The sequence below is a fragment of the Carassius auratus genome, chromosome 10 (genome assembly GCF_003368295.1).
Source record: "Carassius auratus strain Wakin chromosome 10, ASM336829v1, whole genome shotgun sequence".
Classification (NCBI taxonomy): Eukaryota; Metazoa; Chordata; class Actinopteri; order Cypriniformes; family Cyprinidae; genus Carassius; species Carassius auratus.
Genome location: NC_039252.1, coordinates 16633301 through 16652559, shown reverse-complemented (window position 1 = coordinate 16652559; position 19259 = coordinate 16633301). Strand labels below are relative to the sequence as shown.

The window sequence follows — 19259 nt, the reverse complement described above, 5'->3', positions numbered from 1 at the left end:
TGAAACCTGCATATTTATTTCTAACAAAACAACATAAAAATTACTATGAAAAGTTTAAAAAGTATATACATTTATGTTTTTCCATAAACTTTAATTTTTAGATAATATGTAATGGGTAAAAAGGATAAAAATATATTTTATAAAAGTTTTTTGACACTAATTTACCTTCATAGCTAATTTTACAAAAAGTATTTTGGCACTAATGCTACTCCATAAATGACCCGAACATGGAACACGATTAAATCTCTTAAAAATAATTGTAAAAAAATCTGTAAAAAATAAATGATGTGTATTTTGAGGGTCTTAAAGCCTTTGCAAAGTTCCCTTCTCTTACTAAAAACTAATCTTTAAAAATAGTTTTTTATGTCTCTTCCGGGTCACAAAGAGAGATTAACTTGAGGCATACATTTAGATACATCAGATAAAAAGTCTTATTTTCAGAAAATTCTTCCAAAATAAATTATTTATGTCTAAAATAAGAAAAAAAAACATCAAAAAAACAAAACTGTTCCAAAGTGATTATTTTCTGACTCCATGGACAGATATTTGTTGTTGTTGTTGTTGTTATTTTAATAAGCATAAACTCGGCTATGGTGCATTTTTCAGAAATCAAGACTTAATACCTAAAATAATTTTTCTTCTCAAATAACTTGATCTTAATTAAAAAATGTTTAGATATTTGTACTGAAAAACAAGAGGAGGAACATGATTTTTTTTCACAGTTGGCATCCGTCTGCTTACAGTATATTAAACAAGAATTTGCTTATTAACCGGGTTTCATTAAGCAGTGCAATAAATTAATGAAAAAGGATTTAAATATTCATAGTTTGACTTGAATTTGCCAGCCAAAATACAATTATTTTAACAGGTTCTTTTCATAAACAAATCTTTTATAATTAATGCCTAATGATATTAAAGTAGCTATTGTTTCGGAGCCTAAAGTGGCAGGCTAACGAGGCTCTGATGTTAACGAGCTCTTCTCTGATGTCCTGCAGACTGAGAGTCCTGAGAGCGAACCTGATGAACAGGTCGTGCCCAGCCTCCTGAAGGTGAATAATACAGATCTAACACAGATCATCTTAAAAAAAACTAAATATACCTTTGTATTTTCATGCATTTCAATGAGGAAGCCAATATTAAAGAATAATAATAATCTTGTGTCAGTATTGTGGTGCAAAACTTACTTAGTATTTTAGTCTTGTTTTCTAGAGTAAATATCGAAACACTTTTGAATCGAGATTAATTTACTGTACAAATAAAATGATTAGAGATATTAAGTATTGTTTTGTGAAAAAAAATTATAAAAATGTTATTAGTTTTTCCTTAAAACAAGCAAAGAAAACAATCTTAATTCAAAGGCTAAAAAATATATATTTCTTCCCCTATTGGCAGATATTTTTGCTTGTTTTAAGGAAAAACTAACAACTTTTTTTTTTTTTTTTATAGAAAACAAGACAAAATATCTTAAGATATTTTACTTGTACAGTAATCCTGATTCAAGAAATGTTAGATATTTGTGACCCTGGAGCACAAAGACACTCACAAGGGTTCATTTTCTTGAATTGAGATGTATACATCATCTGAAGCTGAATAAATGATCTCTCCAGTGATGTGTGGTTTGTGAGGAGGACAATATTTGTCTGAGATACAACTATTTGAAAATCTGGAATCTGAGGGAGACAAAAAAATCTAAATATTGAGAAAATCATCTTTAAAGTTGTTCAGATGAAGTTCTTAGCAATGCATATTACTAATCAAACATTAAGTTTTTTTATTTTTACGGTAAGAAGTTTACTAAATATCTTCATGAACATGATCTTTACTTAATATCCTAATTATTTTTTGGCATAAAAGAGAAATCTATAATTTTGACTCATTGGCTAAAAACTAAAACCATACAAATTTTGCTTTATATTAAATAAACTTTAACAGAAATAATAATAAATTATAAAATCTTAAACTTAAACAAGGACTTGAGTTCTAATGTGCTCAAATAATTAAGACTAAAGTTGAATTTATTTTAATATATAGACAAAACTAAAACTGAGAAAAATGACAAAAGCACACAACACAATTACTAAAACTTAAAATAAAATTAACATGAAAGCAGATAATATATAAAATCTTTCAAAATATTAACCAAAACTATATTATATCAATGATACTAAAATAACATGGATAAATTCTTTTTCAAATTTGTGTTTAGCTTGTTCATTAACATGCACTAAAAAGACTAAAACTGAATATAAATGAATAAAACTATATAGACATAAAAAAATATAAACAAAATTATAAATTATACAAAAATGAAAAAAATTGATTAAAATATAATAAAAAATAATAATATGATCTGGACAATTCTAAAATAACACTTGATTTGTCATGGGGAAAAAGTATTTGTTTTGCAGGAAAATTTCAAATCCAGACATGAATGATTCCTCAAATCATGTTTATATATTTTTGTATTTTTCTGTGTAGGATGCTTCATCTGAAGGGTTGGAAGTATCCCAGACACCGTATCCGGATGTTCAGTGTTCGGATCAAGCGCTTCCTCCTGATTCATCCGGCGAGAAGGATGATACACACACGATTCGACCTCACCCTGACCCTGGCTTGACCTCTGACCCTCCCAATGAGATTCCCACAGATCAGCCGTCTCTGTACGGCACACTGAACGCTCAGGCCGTCACACTGCTGCATGGATTACCCTTCTTTCCCGGCCGGACCTTCTTTCCGGAGAACTGCTTCACTCTTCCGCTCCACCGCGATGGTTTCACACGTGGTGTTTCCAAACCAGAACCAGACACAGTCCATCACATAAGGCCCGCGCTGGACCTCACCACACACACATATTTACAGGTAGAGCTGGGCGATGACCGGAAATCAAAACCTTGATTTTTTATTTTATTTTATTTATATTTTATTTTATTTATTTTATTTTTTAATAATTTTATTTTTTATTATTTTATTTTATTTATTTATATTTTATTTTATTTATTTTATTTTTTAATAATTTTATTTTTTATAATTTTATTTTATTTATTTATTATTGTTTTGTCTTGTTTTCTAATATAAATATCTGAACATTCTTGAATTGAGATGCATCTACTTTACAAGTAAAATTATTTAAGATATTAAGCCTTGTTCTCTAAAAAAAAGTTAGTTTTTCCTTAAAGGGGGGGTGAAATGCTATTTCATGCATACTGAGTTTTTTACACTGTTAAAGAGTTGGATTCCCATGCTAAACATGGACAAAGTTTCAAAAATTAAGTTGTACGTTTGAAGGAGCATTTCTGTTCCAAAAATACTCCTTCCAGTTTGCTACAAGTTTGGGAAAGTTTTTTTTCGAGTATGGCTCTGTGTGACGTTAGATGGAGCGGAATTTCCTTATATGGGTCCTGAGGCACTTCTGCCGGAAGAGCGCGCTCCCGTATAGCAGAGCACTGAGAGCACAACAGACTTCACTGATCAGAGCGAGAGCGTCGCCAAATGTCACAAAAGGAGTGTGTTTTTGGTTGCTAGGGCAAGACAACCCTGCACAGATTACCAAAAGAGAAACAGCAAGGGACCAGTGGATGGAGTTTATTTTTACAGAGCATCAACGGAGTTCAAGTGCAAGTGTTTGTGTTTGTTCCCTGCATTTCGAAGATGCTTGTTTTACAAACAAGGCCCAGTTTGACGACGGATTTGCACATCGTTTATTTCTTAAGGATGATGCAATCCCAACGAAAAAGGGTCACGATCGTGTGTTGGAACCGCAGGCGGTGAGTAAAACTGCAAATATCTCTGTGTTGTTAACTTAGCTATCGGCGCGTAAGCACATCAAGTAAACCTTGTACACCTTTAAAGAAAAAAAAAGACGACATAAAGTGGAACTTAGTCATTTTCCAAAACCGCTAAGCAAATATATACAGTTTCAGTACATACCACATAGAGACGTCGTTGCTGCTGCTGCTCTCGTTCAGTTTCAGCCTCGGGATCTGATTCTGGATCATAAATATACGCTGAATCTGACTGTAAGCCATGGTTTGTTTTGGATGGTTTTTTCCTCACGGTAATGTCACAGCTTCCAAACGCTCTCAACGCAAAAGCCTACTGTCGCTCTGATACTTTAGCTCCGCCCACACGCTCCAGCCGCTCGTGTTTTTCCGGGAAAAATCGGTACAGACTTATGGAGCCAAAAGAGTCTCAATAAAGATAAATGCACACACTACATTCACATATGCACACACAGGATTCATACATGCACACATATGATTCATAAATACACACACAAGATACACAAATGCGCACAAAATTTACAAATGCACACAGAAAATTTTAAAAGCACAGAAGATTCACAAATGCATACAAAATTCAGAAATGCACACACAATTCAGAAATGCAAACAACATTTACAAATGCACTCAAGATTCACAAATGCACAGGACAAGATTCACAAATGTATTTCTGATGCACACACACATATATCTTGATTTACAAACTACTTGCGGTCTGTGAACTTCACTGCATTTGTGTGTGAATTTTGAGACTCCCCTGACTTGGCTCGACACACAAATGCTTTTTTTTAAACAGGGAATGATCTGCAACCAATCAGATATCTCCCTTCTTTTAGCCAATCACAAGAACGCACCCCACGTGGGGGATTGTTTACTTATAAGCCAATCACATGGCGTTCACACAGCGCAATATGGCATTTTATAGCCTACTTATTTATGAAATTGTATGAACATACAGATGTTTAGATTACAATTCAGGTTTATTTTTTATTATTTTTTACAAAATATAAATTTAAAAATGTCTCAATACATATAGCCCAGTGACTGCAGAAAAAAAGTTAACCATGGATTCATTTGCAACAGGCAACTATTTCATTTTATTGAAATATTTTAATGAAAGTAAAAAATATTTTTACACCTTTTTGAATATTTAAATATATCTAAATATTCTTTTGGATGCAATATAGAAGTCACTTTAATTATAATATTCGGTCCCTACATGAAGAGAAAGTCAGTGGTCCGCTGCGAGAGGAAAGTGACACTCCGGCTGCGAAAAGTGGGTCTCCAGCTGCGTGAGGAAAGTGACACTCCGGCTGCGAAAAGTGGGTCTCCAGCTGCGTGAGGAAAGTGACACTCCGGCTGCGAAAAGTGGGTCTCCAGCTGCGTGAGGAAAGTGAGTCGTTCGCTCAACTTTGCTGCGTGAGGAAAGTGAATCGTTCGCTGAGGAAAGTGAGTCGTTCGCTGCGAGAGGAAAGTGACACTCAGGCTGCGAAAAGTGAGTCGCCGGCTGCGTGAGGAAAGTGAATCGTTCGCTGCGTGACTCGTGAGGAAAGTGAATCGTTCGCTGAGGAAAGTGAGTCGTTCGCTGCGAGAGGAAAGTGACACTCAGGCTGCGGAAAGTGAGTCTCCTGCTGCACAAAGTGGGTGTCCGGCTGCGCAAAGTGAGTCGCCGGCTGCGTGAGGTAAGTGAGTCGTTCGCTGATTGGCTTATAAGTAAACAATCCCCCACGTGGGGTGCATTCTTGTGATTGGCTAAAAGAAGGGAGATATCTGATTGGTTGCAGATCATTCCCTGTTTAAAAAAAGGCATTTGTGTGTCGAGCCAAGTCAGGGGAGTCTCAAAATTCACACACAAATGCAGTGAAGTTCACAGACCGCAAGCAGTTTGTAAATCAAGATATATGTGTGTGTGCATCAGAAATACATTTCTGAATCTTGTCCTGTGCATTTGTGAATCTTGAGTGCATTTGTAAATGTTGTTTGCATTTCTGAATTTTGTGTGCATTTCTGAATTTTGTGTGCATTTCTGAATTTTGTATGCATTTGTGAATCTTCTGTGCTTTTTACATTTTGTGTGTGCATTCGTAAATTTTGTGCGCATTTGTGTATCTTGTGTGTGCATTTATGAATCATGTGTGTGCATGTATGAATACTGTGTGTGCATATGTGAATGTAGTGTGTGCATTTATCTTTATTGAGACTCTTTTGGCTCCATACAGACTATCTTTCTCTTATGAATATAATAAAACTAAAGACTTTTTGGAGTTATGAAGGATGCAGTACTACTCTATAGGTACTCAAGATTAACAGGAGATTGAGTGAAAACGAGCATTTCACCCCCCCCCCCTTTAAAACAAGCAAAAATATCTACCAATGGGGCAAAAAAATTCTATTTATTCAAATCCTAAAAAAGATTTTTTTTTTGTCCCATTGGCTGACATATATGCTTGTTTTATGCAAAAACAAACAATTTTTTTACATTTTTTCATTCCTTAAATCATTTCACTTGTCAAGTAGCTGCATCTTGATTCAAGAATGTTTAGATTCTTGTAAGAGATTCTGTAGATTCTACGTGAGAGAATAATTTTTTGCAGTGAGTTTTTGCATTCTTATCGATTCCCAGTTTCAATTCCAATTAGTTTAGTTTAGAAACTAAACTAATTGGAAATTAAACTGAGAATCGATAAGAACCAGAATTGGAATTGATCAACCCTACACCAGAAAGCCTGTCACAGTGGCTGGGAAACACTAGAGGTTCTGATTTTTTGTTTTGATTCCTTTTTAAATGAATCATTCAGCTCTGTTTCCAGGACCTATACCGTGCACAGACGCTCGTCCCGCAGAAACGCACCAGCATGGTGAGCCTCGACACCCTCCGCAAGGATCCGCGCTGGCGGGACCCGAACCTGCGGGAGGTCATCTCCATGCTGAGCCACCCCATGGACCCGGTGAAGTCCAACGCCGCTGCGTATCTGCAGCACCTGTGCTACGAGAACGACTCGGTCAAGCAGGACGTCCGGCAGCTGCGAGGGATCCCCGTCCTGGTGAGGCTGCTGGATCATCCCAAAGCCGAGGTCCATCGCAAGGCCTGCGGCGCGCTGAGGAACATCTCCTTCGGCCGAGACAACTTCAACAAGGTGGCCATCAAGAACGCGGACGGCATTCCTGCGCTGCTGAGGCTCCTGAGGAGATCCGACGACGTGGAAGTCCGAGAACTCGTCACAGGTGCGTGATTTCAAGTTAAAAAACTCACGAATAACACTTTGTTTTATAGTGTCCTTGTTACAGATATCACATTTACTTGCTATTATAATAACAATGAACTATGCTGTCAAATGATTAATCGCAATTAGTAAATATATATATATATATTTCTGAAAACAATTTGATATATTGTATATTAGATATATTTTTTTATAATATAAATTAAATTAATATAAATATGGATATGTAAATGCATGTAAATATTGTAAAAATATATACTATATGTGTGTGCATTTATATATATATATATATATAAATAAATAAACACAGTACACACACATATATTATCCAAACAAAGGCTTTTATTTTTTAATACAATTAATCACGATTAATCATTTGACGATAATAATAATTACATCTAAGTAACCCTAAACCCAACTCCTAACTATATAGTAAGTACATTTAATTAGTTAATATTACTCAGTACTTAAATATATAAAAACATTGTAACAAGGACAATAAAGTGTAACCAAATGTACTACTTTAATTCATTATGGACGCATTAAATTGATTAAAAGTAACAGTAAAGACATTTAAATTGTTACAAAACATTCCATTTCTGATTCCAAGCAGGATTGTTATAGTTAACTAAAACTGTAAATAAAGCCAATTAATGTTGTCCAAAATTGACGTTTTTGTTAACATATTAGATGTGTGTTCTGTGTATATTGATCATGTATATATAAATACACACACATATGGTATATATTTTGAAAATATATACTTGTATTTACATGCCTGTATTTATATTAATCTCACTTATATTATAAATATATTAGGGCTGTCAAAAATAGCGCGTTAACAACGTTAATTAGTTGTTTGTCGTTAATTACGTCAAATTTTTTACCGCATTTCACGCATGCTCAGTGTGACAAATTAGCTCAGGAAAGTCTCGTCGATCTCTGAATTCTCAAGATAGTAAAAAACAGCGGCGAGCGCCGCGGCGAAAACACAGAAGAAGCTTAAGGTTTTACCCGTTACTCTGAAATACATTCATGCCAAGCTCGATAAACAGAGACGACTTTGGTAGTTGATACGCTGGAGCTTCTTCCTGTTATAGCGTCCTGTGTTTCACACTGCGCATGCGCAGAACGCATACATGCAATGCAGCGAAAATTCAGAAAAAAAGAACCACATATTGATGTATCAATACATGAAAATAATGTATCTGTGTCCTGTTATTTATCTTTTGGTATGCATTTCAGAAAAAAATGGTAAGGATTCAGGTGTAATTGCAAATAGTGATTAATCCTGATTAATCCACTGAAAATTCTGATTAATTTGATTAAAAATTTTAATCATATGACAGCCCTAAAATATATATATATATATATTTAATATATAAGCATAACCTATATTTTTCTAAATATGCACATGTATATATAAATGATAAATATACATAGCACACAAACATATATTACTTAAGCGCAAAGTATTATTTTGGATGCGATTAATCGCGATTAATCGTTTTAAACATCACTACTTGAAATAAATGTAAAAATTAAATATTAACGTAAATTTTAGTTCAAGTAGTTGACAAGGCAATATTTTTTGATTTCTCTTTTTCATGTCACTTTTGCTTGATGTACCTAAATAATTTTAGAATGTAAACAGCCTCTCCTGATGTCTCCTGATGTTTGTCAGGAACGCTGTGGAATCTCTCGTCCCATGAGCCTCTGAAGATGATGGTCATCAACCACGGCCTGCAGACGCTGACCGACGAGATCATTGTCCCTCACTCGGGTTTGAGAGGAGACCCGAACCACCCGTCTCGACCCGGAGCCCCGGAGTGGAACACGCTCTTCAAGAACACTTCGGGATGCCTGAGGTTCGCCCTTCTCCGGGGGTCTTAGGGTACATGTATTTGTACCGAAAATTCTCAGCATGGAGCACAATCATCCCTTCATCTTTACTACTAGTTTAACACAGAATATACATGAATGAACATCTCACCTCTTGCATAATCGCTCAATTTATATTTCAACCATCAACAGCTTGCAAACAAATTTACCCCAGGCAAGTTTTTCAACATAAAAAACATAATAAATATTACTAATAAATTCATTTTACTTGCATAAACTTTCACTTTGAGATGAAAAAAGTGATACATTTTACACGTTGTGCTGGTTTATCAATAGACATACATATTTATGTTCATCATCAAAATTCAGTCCCAAAAGTGTGTGAGATGTGGGGAAGAGGTGAATATGTTACCAAAGTTTTTGACACTAATATAACTCCATACATAATTTCATAAAAAGTAAAACGTTTTTGACACTAATATAACTCCATACATAATTTCATAAAAAGTAAAACGTTTTTGACACTAATGGTGTTCCATACATACTCGGGCCAAAAATGACTAATGCTTAGATCTCTTAAAACATAATTGTAAATAATAAAATTAATTATGTATATTTCGAGAGTCTGAATGCATTTGCAAAGCTTCATACCCTCACTAAATTAAATGCATTTCTAAAGAAATGTGTGTATTCTGGGTCAAAGCGACCTGAGCATGTTCTGAGGGTTAGGCTGTATTTAGTTGCTCTGATGATGGATTGTTTTGTGCTGGTGTGTTTGCAGGAACGTGAGTTCAGACGGAGCTGAAGCTCGACAGAGACTGCGTGACTGTGACGGTCTGGTGGATGCTCTGCTGCACGCGCTCTATTCTGCTGTCGCCAACAGGGACATAAATAACAAAGTAAGCATTTAAAGAGGAATCCAGGCCACAGCACACCTGCACATCAGCTGGTCACCTCACTTTTCACACCAAAAACAAGAAAAAAAAATTAACTTAAAATTAAATAATAATAATAATAATAGTAATAATTATTATTATTATTAACAAAAACTAAATTATTATTATTTAAAATTATTCTGTGATTTTATTCGATATAATAATAATTGTTAATATTATTATTATTATTATCATCATCATTATTATTATTATTACTATTTACTTTTTAATTCCAGTTGAGTTTACTTTAATAGTAATAATAATAATTTATAAACTTTAAACAAATGTAAATAATAATAATAATAATAGTAATTATAATCATTATTATTAACTAAAACTAAATATTTATTATCATTATTATAATGTAAGTTCATTTAAATATAGTAATAGTTATTTTTATCATTATTATTATTATTTAGATTTTAATTCCAGTTTAGTTTAATTGAATAATAATAATAATAATTTATAAATTAACTTTAAACAAATCTAAATTATAATAATAATAATAATAATAATAGTAATAATCATTATTATTAACTAAAACTACATATTTACTATTATTATTATTATTATTATTATTATGCAAGTTCATTTAAATAGAGTAATTGTTAATATTATTATTATTTACTTTTTAATTCTAGTTTAGTTTAATTAAATAATAATAATTTATAAACTACACTTTAAAAAAAACTAAATAACAACAATAATAATAATTATTATTATTGTTATAAATAAATTACATACATTTGTTTTTATGTCATATGATGCTGTATGTGTGTTTCTCCTGCTGTGTGTTTGAATCATATTTGCTTCCTCTCAGTGTCTCAGTGTTTCTCGTGTGTTTTTTCCGCAGTCGGTGGAGAACTGCGTCTGTATCTTGCGTAATCTGTCGTATCACTTGCACAAAGAGGTTCCTGGAGCTGAGAGATTCCTAGCAGCCGATCACAGCGCGAAACCAGGAGGACACCAGAAGAAGAAGGACGAGCCGGAACGTTCTGGAGGACTAACGAGCAAAGGTCAGACTCTTACTGAACCATTATCATAACTCACAATACATCATTACAGATGTAAAATAGTAAACTTCAATTCAGAAGTCTCTTCTGCTCACTAAGGCTGCATTTATTTGATCAAAAATACAGTAAAAATAGTGAAATATTTTAGCAATTTAAATAATCTGTTTTCTGTGTGAATCTGTGTTAAAGTGTAATTTATTTCTGTGATGCTCCGCTGTATTTTCAGCATCATTCCTCCAGCCTTCAGTGTCACATGATCTTCAGAAATCAGAATAATATGATGATTTACTGCTCAAGAAACATTTCTGATCATTAGCAATGTTGAACACAGTCAATATTTTTGTGGAAACTGTGATACATTTATTTTTCATGATTCACAGATGAACAGAAAGTTCAAAAGAACAGCATTTATTTGAATTTAAATGATTTTGTAACATTTCAAACGTCTTTAATGTCACTTTTGATCAATTGAATGCATCCTTGATTAATAATATAGTTCTTTCAGAAGTATATCTCACTGACCCCACTCACATGGACAATATCCAGCTTGAACAGTGTTTATGTAACACGCAGGTTATTTTAGTATCATATTTGTTCTTTAGTATCATACATTAATGCTATTGTATTTAATTAATTTTTTTAATTTGTTTTTGTATATATTTTTTATCATTTTGTTGTGGTTTTCTAATTTTTTATTAGTTTTTAATTTCAGTTTTTAAATGTTTATATAGGTTTTTTTATTAATTTGTATTAAGTTTTATTAGTATTATTTACAGTAGTAATATATTTATTAAGTTATTTGAGTAACTCAAGCTAAACTAAATGAAAATAAGAAATGCTGCTTTTGCAAATAAAATGAATTCAAATACTGTGAAATATGTGTCTGATGAGTGTGTGTGTGTGTGTGTGTGTGTGTGTGTGTGTGTGTTGTGTTTCATGGCCACTCCACTGGTTTCTGCAGAAGAATGGTTCCATCAGTGTAAGTGTTTTAATTCAGCTTCCCACACACACACACACACACACACACACATTCACACACACACACACACACACACACACACACACACACACTGATGTGTGTGCTGGTTCTCCTCAGGTAAGCATCACAGAATCGGAGAGAAGAAGAGCAGTGGTGTGGATCAGTCCAGGAGGAGTCTGCCGATGAAAGGTGCGAGTGTGTTTGTGTTTGATCAGATCCTGAGGAACACTGCAGGAACAGAGACAGCACTTCCTGTCTGCTCCGTGTACTTCCTGTCAGCCGGATCCCTCAGCTCCACCAAACTAAGCAGCACAACTTATTTTAGTGCTGTAGAACTTATGTTTTTTATTACGTAAGATGCAGTGTGTTTCTCAGTCTGACCTGTTTACCAGCTCCAGCATCACAGTTCGGGCAGGATTGGGTCTTCCTGTTTCAGATGTGTGTTAGATGATTGCCTGCCGTGTCTCATGGCTCTGTTTGTGCAGGCCTGGAGCTTCTGTACCAGCCGGAGGTGGTGCGACTCTATCTGTCTCTCCTCAAACTGAGTCAGAACCACAACACCCTGGAGGCGGCGGCCGGAGCCCTGCAGAACCTGTCAGCCGGACACTGGACCGTGAGTCTGACCACACACTGACCACACACTGACCGTCTCATGCATGTAAAGCTCTCAGGTGAGCTGTGATCTGATTGGCTGCTGTTATGTTATGTGTAATGTGTAGGTGTTGATGGATGCAGTGTGGAGGTGTTTGTAAGGTACTAGACTGATACGGCCAGCTCTTCTGAGGATTGAATAATCACTGGTTTCGACTAAACAGCAAGTTTTATTTAGAGGCACTTCATAGCAAGTAAACTAGATCTTCACTGTGTTCTGATTTGAAATACATACATTCTGATCAAGAAGACTTTACACTATTTCTGTACAGTTTTACATGGAGACTGCTGTGCTGTTATTTTAATTATGTAATTATTATTATTATTTTATTTTTTTATATTCTGGTATAAATCAGTTTGACTGAAACATTTTAGCTAGTTTACAAGTCAACATTTCTCATTTTAATTTAGTTTAGCTTTATGTACTAAAATAACTAAAACTAAATTAAAAATGATTTCACATTATATAGAAATATATTTTAAAAACTACTAAAAAACTAAACAAAAGATTTTAACTAATATTAAAATGGAAAATTCATTATACAAAATATTAATAAAAAGCTATAACAGTATCTCGCTGATACTAAAGTATCACTGATATAATATTGGTCTAATGCATGGACATTTTTTTATGTAATTCAAATATATAAATCATACATTTAGGCCTAATATTTTTTCCCCCGTATGATTACAGTATTAGAGAAAAGATTAAAAACTAAAACGAAGATGACTTATGAGTGTCTGAGTATGCTTTATTCTTCACAGTAACAAGTGAAACACAAACTCTTTAAAACACAAACTTCAGATCACAGTACAGAGAAGTGAAGCATGAATCAAAGCCTCTTAATGAAGCGTCCTCTGTGTTTTCTCAGTGGTCCGGTTATATCCGAGCGACGGTGCGTAAAGAGAAGGGTCTGCCGGTGCTGGTGGAGCTGCTGCACTCCGACGCTGATAAAGTGGTGCGAGCGATCGCCATCGGGCTCAGAAACCTCGCCATCGACCACAAGAACAAAGATCTGATCGGTAAGATCCAGAGCCGCAGCTTTACTCTGACGCTGTGCGTGTGATGCTGAGGCTGACCGTCTCTCTGCTGCGGTCAGGGAGTTACTCCATGAGGGATCTGGTCAGTAATCTGCCCTGCGGTCAGCAGCGACCCGCCAAGAACCTGGAGGGAGACACGGTGGTGGCCGTCCTGAACACTATACTAGAGATCGTCTCGGAGAACCTGGAGAACGCCCGATTCCTCATCCAGGGACAGGGAATCCAGAAACTGGTCTCAATCAACAGAACCAGGTTACAATCACACAAAACACTCTGTGCTAAAGCAACATGTAAACATCTGTAGATGTAAAGCTGATTGGTGTGATCAGGGTGTGTGCGGTCTTGTTGTCAGCCAATCGGTGCGCGAGACCAAAGCCGCGTCACACATCCTGCAGACGGTCTGGGCCTATAAGGATCTGAGACACACGCTGTGTAAGGCCGGCTGGAACAAAACACACTTCAAGGTAACAGCAGTTAAAGTCAGACGGATGGATCGATGCGTGTTTCACAGCCATACTTTAGAAATTAATATCAGAGAGCTCTGAGCTGATGATGGATATCAATCGTGTGTTTCAGCCAGCCGTCTCCGTTCTGCCCAAAAAACAGAGGAACGGGAAGCAAGGGAACGATGACATCACACTGCCCTTAATGGAGAAGAACCAAGGTCTCGGATTCCTGCCGCTCGAATGAGGCTTATTTATGAGAAGACATGCTGTAGTTAATGCAGTGATGTGTGTGTGAGTGTCTGTAATGCACTGATGTGTGTGTGTGTGTACTGCACTGATGCACTGATGTGTGTGTGTGTGTGTGTGTGTGTGTGTGTGTGTGTGTGTGTGTACTGCACTGATGCACTGATGTGTGTGTGTGTGTGTGTGTGTGTGTGTGTGTGTGTGTGTGTGTGTGTGTGTAATGCACTGATGCAGTGATGTGTGTGTGTGTGTGTGTGTGTGTGTGTGTGTGTGTGTGTGTGTGTGTGTGTAATGCACTGATGCAGTGATGTGTGTGTGTGTGTGTGTGTGTGTGTGTGTGTGTGTGTGTGTAATGCACTGATGCAGTGATGTGTGTGTGTGTGTGTGTGTGTGTGTGTGTGTGTGTGTGTGTAATGCACTGATGCAGTGATGTGTGTGTGTGTATGTGTGTAATGCACTGATGCAGTGATGTGTGTGTGTGTGTGTGTGTGTGTGTGTACTGCACTGATGCAGTGATGTGTGTGTGTGTGTGTGTGTGTGTGTGTATGTAATGCACTGATGCAGTGATGTGTGTGTGTGTGTGTGTGTGTGTGTGTGTGTGTGTGTGTGTGTGTGTGTGTGTGTGTGTGTGTGTGTGTGTGTGTGTGTGTAATGCACTGATGCAGTTATGTGTGTGTGTGTGTGTGTGTGTGTGTGTGTGTGTGTGTGTGTAATGCACTGATGCAGTGATGTGTGTGTGTGTGTGTGTGTGTGTGTGTGTGTGTGTGTGTAATGCACTGATGCAGTGATGTGTGTGTGTGTATGTGTGTAATGCACTGATGCAGTGATGTGTGTGTGTGTGTGTGTGTGTGTACTGCACTGATGCAGTGATGTGTGTGTGTGTGTGTGTGTGTGTGTGTGTGTAATGCACTGATGCAGTGATGTGTGTGTGTGTGTGTGTGTGTGTGTGTGTGTGTGTGTGTGTGTGTGTGTGTGTGTGTGTGTGTGTGTGTGTGTAATGCACTGATGCAGTGATGTGTGTGTGTAATGCACTGATGCAGTGATGTGTGTGTGTGTGTGTGTGTGTGTGTGTGTGTGTGTGTGTGTGTGTAATGCACTGATGCAGTGATGTGTGTGTGTAATGCACTGATGCAGTGATGTGTGTGTGTGTGTGTGTGTGTGTGTGTGTGTGTGTGTGTAATGCACTGATGCAGTGATGTGTGTGTGTGTGTGTGTGTGTGTGTGTGTGTGTGTGTGTGTGTGTGTAATGCACTGATGCAGTGATGTGTGTGTGTGTGTGTGTGTGTGTGTGTGTGTGTGTGTGTGTGTGTAATGCACTGATGCAGTGATGTGTGTGTGTGTATGTGTGTAATGCACTGATGCAGTGATGTGTGTGTGTGTGTGTGTGTGTGTGTGTGTGTGTAATGCACTGATGCAGTGATGTGTGTGTGTGTGTGTGTGTGTGTGTGTGTGTGTGTGTGTAATGCACTGATGCAGTGATGTGTGTGTGTGTGTGTGTGTGTGTGTGTGTGTGTGTGTGTGTGTGTGTAATGCACTGATGCAGTGATGTGTGTGTGTGTGTGTGTGTGTGTGTGTGTGTGTGTGTGTGTGTGTAATGCACTGATGCAGTGATGTGTGTGTGTGTATGTGTGTAATGCACTGATGCAGTGATGTGTGTGTGTGTGTGTGTGTGTGTGTGTGTGTGTGTAATGCACTGATGCAGTGATGTGTGTGTGTGTGTGTGTGTGTGTGTGTGTGTGTGTAATGCACTGATGCAGTGATGTGTGTGTGTGTGTAATGCACTGATGCAGTGATGTGTGTGTGTGTGTGTGTGTAATGCACTGATGCAGTGATGTGTGTGTGTGTGTGTGTGTGTGTGTGTGTGTGTGTGTGTGTGTGTAATGCACTGATGTGTTGTGTCTCCTCTACAGATGGATGCTGTACTGTGGATCAGGTCGAGCGAGCAGCAGATGTTCAGTGTCACATGATCGAACGAGAAACTTTTCAGGTCAACGATCATGTTGTGTCCAGTGTCATTTCTGTTTTCCAGACACTTTTAAACTCTTTATTCACATGTATTCATATTGCATTGGCAAAACCAAAATAAGATCATCATATAACAGATTATACTGTATACCACTGCTCTAACGCCAAGGACATCAAATATGAATTTGATAAAAATGAACATTTGCTGAAAACGTTTTCACACCCTCAGGTCATCAGAGATCAGGATGAGTTTATTTCTTCATCAGGTTTGGAGAAATGTAGCATTGCATCAGTGTCTCATCAATGGATGCTCTGCAGTGAATGGGTGCCGTCAGAACGAGAGTCTGATAAAAACATCACCAGTCCATCAGTGAACATCTGGAGAAGACAAAAGCTGAAACACATCCAGCATTAAGATGATTTTAACTCAAACACACAGAGTCTAAGATCATAATAACACTTCCTCCAGTGAAAAAGTGTTCTGGTCTGAATCAGGAGAGAAATCTGCACAGATCAAGCAGCGTTTAAACAGATCTAAACTAATCTGTGAGAGACAACAGCAGATGCACTTCTTCACTGGAGGAAGTGTTATTATTGATTATAGACGGCACCCATTCACTGCAGAGCATCCTTTGATGAGACACTGATGCAGTGCTACATTTCTACAAACCTGACACAAACTCATCCTGACCTCTGATGATCTGAGAGTGAGAAGATTTTCATTTTGGGTGATAAAGTGTACTGTGTAGTAGGAGTGACTCTCTGAAGAATGTCACGATGCTGAATGTGTTTCAGGGAGTGAATGATAAGAGGCTTTTCATCAGGACCAGCAGACCTGCGGTTGGTTTAGTGGAGCGAACACCACAGCCGCTGGATTCATGGGTCTGATCCGGCTCACGGTAAACCACATCATCACACACTCAGTCTTTGCATCATCTAACACATGTTAACAACGTTGCGTTTCATCTACTATATGCTTGAACTGATTTATTTTACAGGCTGGAGATCCACTTTCAGACCTGCATTTAGACTGACATTATCAGCCTTCAGCACAATTCACCACAGAATCAAACGAGAGAAATACAACATATACTATGTCCACATCGATGACCTTAGTGAAGGAGAGCTGGAGGAACCGTGTCTGATCCGTCTGGAAGTGGAAGTTGACTCTTTGCTGCTTTGGCAATCTTCACTGTTAAACTCAAGATTCATGATGATGTATCGAGTCATTTGTAGATCGTTTAACATCTGATCATACATCATATTACGATCTTGTGTTGTTACTATTGTTTATTTTTTATTGATGAGTCTCTAAATTGTATAAAAGTGTTCCAATCACACAGACAATTTCATCTCTTTATCTAAAGGTTTATGCATAAAAAATAAAAATAAGAATATTAATAGGTTTTTGGGATTGGAAAAGCAGAAACTGTACTTAATATAGCCTATATATCAGAGATTTTAACTCATTCCTTTCATAACATCAGAGATTTAATTGCTTGAGAAATAAACATCTCTTTTTAATAACTCTATTTCGTCATGCATCCAATAGAAAATAAATTAAATTAAATTAAACGTATTCTTGCTTCGTGGCAATTAGTCGCAAGCCGAATGATTCGCTCGTCTGGTGTGCATTCGAATCTTTCGAGCGATTCGAAAGAAAAGAGTCGATTCAAACGATGCGAGTCTGAAGCGTTTTTTGAATTCGCATCGGTTACAGAATCACTGAAGCTTCAGATGCTGATCAGCAGAAACGAGTGAAAATCATCGATCACAGACGGAGAAGAACTAAAGCAACCCGAAGAGAATCACAACAGGTGTGTGTCACACTCATATTCATTCATCATGTACAACTTTATATGATCTGTAAACGAATCTCTTTGATCGACGCTGAATAGATCATTAGTTCATGTGCATTCAGAGCAGTTTCAGTGTATCTTAAGTTACAGTGTGGACCATGGACATCGGACAAAAAATTTTTTTTTCGTATTTAATTATTACAAATATTTTTGTATAAACATTTATTTACAACAATTGTAACAGTGGAGGAGATTTGTCCAGGTCAGGATAATTTAGTTTTTTTTTTTTTATTATTATTATTTTTAGCATAATTTAGTTAAAACGAATAATTGAATACATAAATAAATACATAAATACTTGAAATAAAATAATCAAGATAGAAAATATATTAAAAAGTAGATTATTTTACTTTGATTAGTTGACAAGGAAATATATTTTTAAGTTTAATTTAGATTAAATAGGCGTAATAAATAAATAATAGAAACTATGAAAACAGATGAAAAAAATTATATTATAAATATATATATATATATATATATATATATATATATATATATATATATATATATATATATATATATATAAATGTGATTTACAAAAAAAGGTACAAAAGTAGCTTATAGGCCCATGTGACCCTGGAGCACAAAACCAGTCATAATTGTAATTTTTCTGAAATTGAGATCTATACATCATCTGAAACTGAATAGATGATCTCTCTATTGATGGATTGTTTATTATGATAGATCAATATTTGTCTGAGATGCAACTATTAGAAAATCTGGAATCTGAGGGAGCAAAAAAATCTAAATATTGAGAAAATCATCTTTAAAGTTGTTCAGATGAAGTTCTTAGCAATGCATATTACTAATCAAACATTAAGTTTTGATATATTTACGGTAGGAGATTTACTAAATATCTTCATGGAACATGATCTTTACTTAATATCCTCATGATTTTTGACTTTAAAGAGAAATGTATAATTGTGACTCATACAATGTATCGTTGTCTATTGCTACAAATATACGTCTGTGACACTGATGACTGCTTCTGTGCTGCAGGTGTAACTTGTAAACAGGTCTCTGATATGTGAATGAGTATTGCATTAGAGGTTAAGAGATGTTTCTGTCTGTGCAGAGATGTTGTCCTCATCTGTCCAGTCATCAGCTGCTGATGCTCCACAAACCCCTCACAGGAACAAGAGCATCGGAGCGGCTCATCCCGCCATCTACCTGAACACCCGCTCGCACAAACTGCTCAGGAGAGCCATACGCATCTGGAAGATGCCGATCCCCATCCTGAACCTCACGGGATCTCTGAAGCCCAAGCCCAGGAGCTTCCGGG

General features: G+C 36.3%; 1 protein-coding gene across 1 annotated transcript; it reads left to right on the top strand.

Moving 5' to 3' along the window:
- Positions 1-899: 899 nt before the first annotated feature.
- LOC113109495 (armadillo repeat protein deleted in velo-cardio-facial syndrome homolog) lies at positions 900-17287 on the top strand. Its single transcript, XM_026273048.1, has 17 exons — positions 900-917; positions 996-1049; positions 2479-2859; positions 6590-7004; positions 8688-8871; positions 9627-9744; positions 10634-10796; positions 11755-11772; positions 11890-11961; positions 12258-12385; positions 13296-13446; positions 13524-13716; positions 13817-13928; positions 14041-14128; positions 16064-16140; positions 16914-17017; positions 17117-17287. Exons 1-16 carry the CDS (start codon positions 900-902, stop codon positions 17004-17006), a joined length of 2265 nt encoding a protein of 754 aa, XP_026128833.1. The 3' UTR covers positions 17007-17017; positions 17117-17287.
- The last annotated feature ends 1972 nt before the right edge of the window (positions 17288-19259 follow it).

Coding starts and splice junctions, on each gene's coding strand:
- LOC113109495 (XM_026273048.1), top strand. Junction 9,745..10,633: donor ACAGGGACATAAATAACAAA/GTAAGCATTTAA, acceptor TTTTTTCCGCAG/TCGGTGGAGAACTGCGTCTG. Junction 11,962..12,257: donor GAGGAGTCTGCCGATGAAAG/GTGCGAGTGTGT, acceptor CTGTTTGTGCAG/GCCTGGAGCTTCTGTACCAG.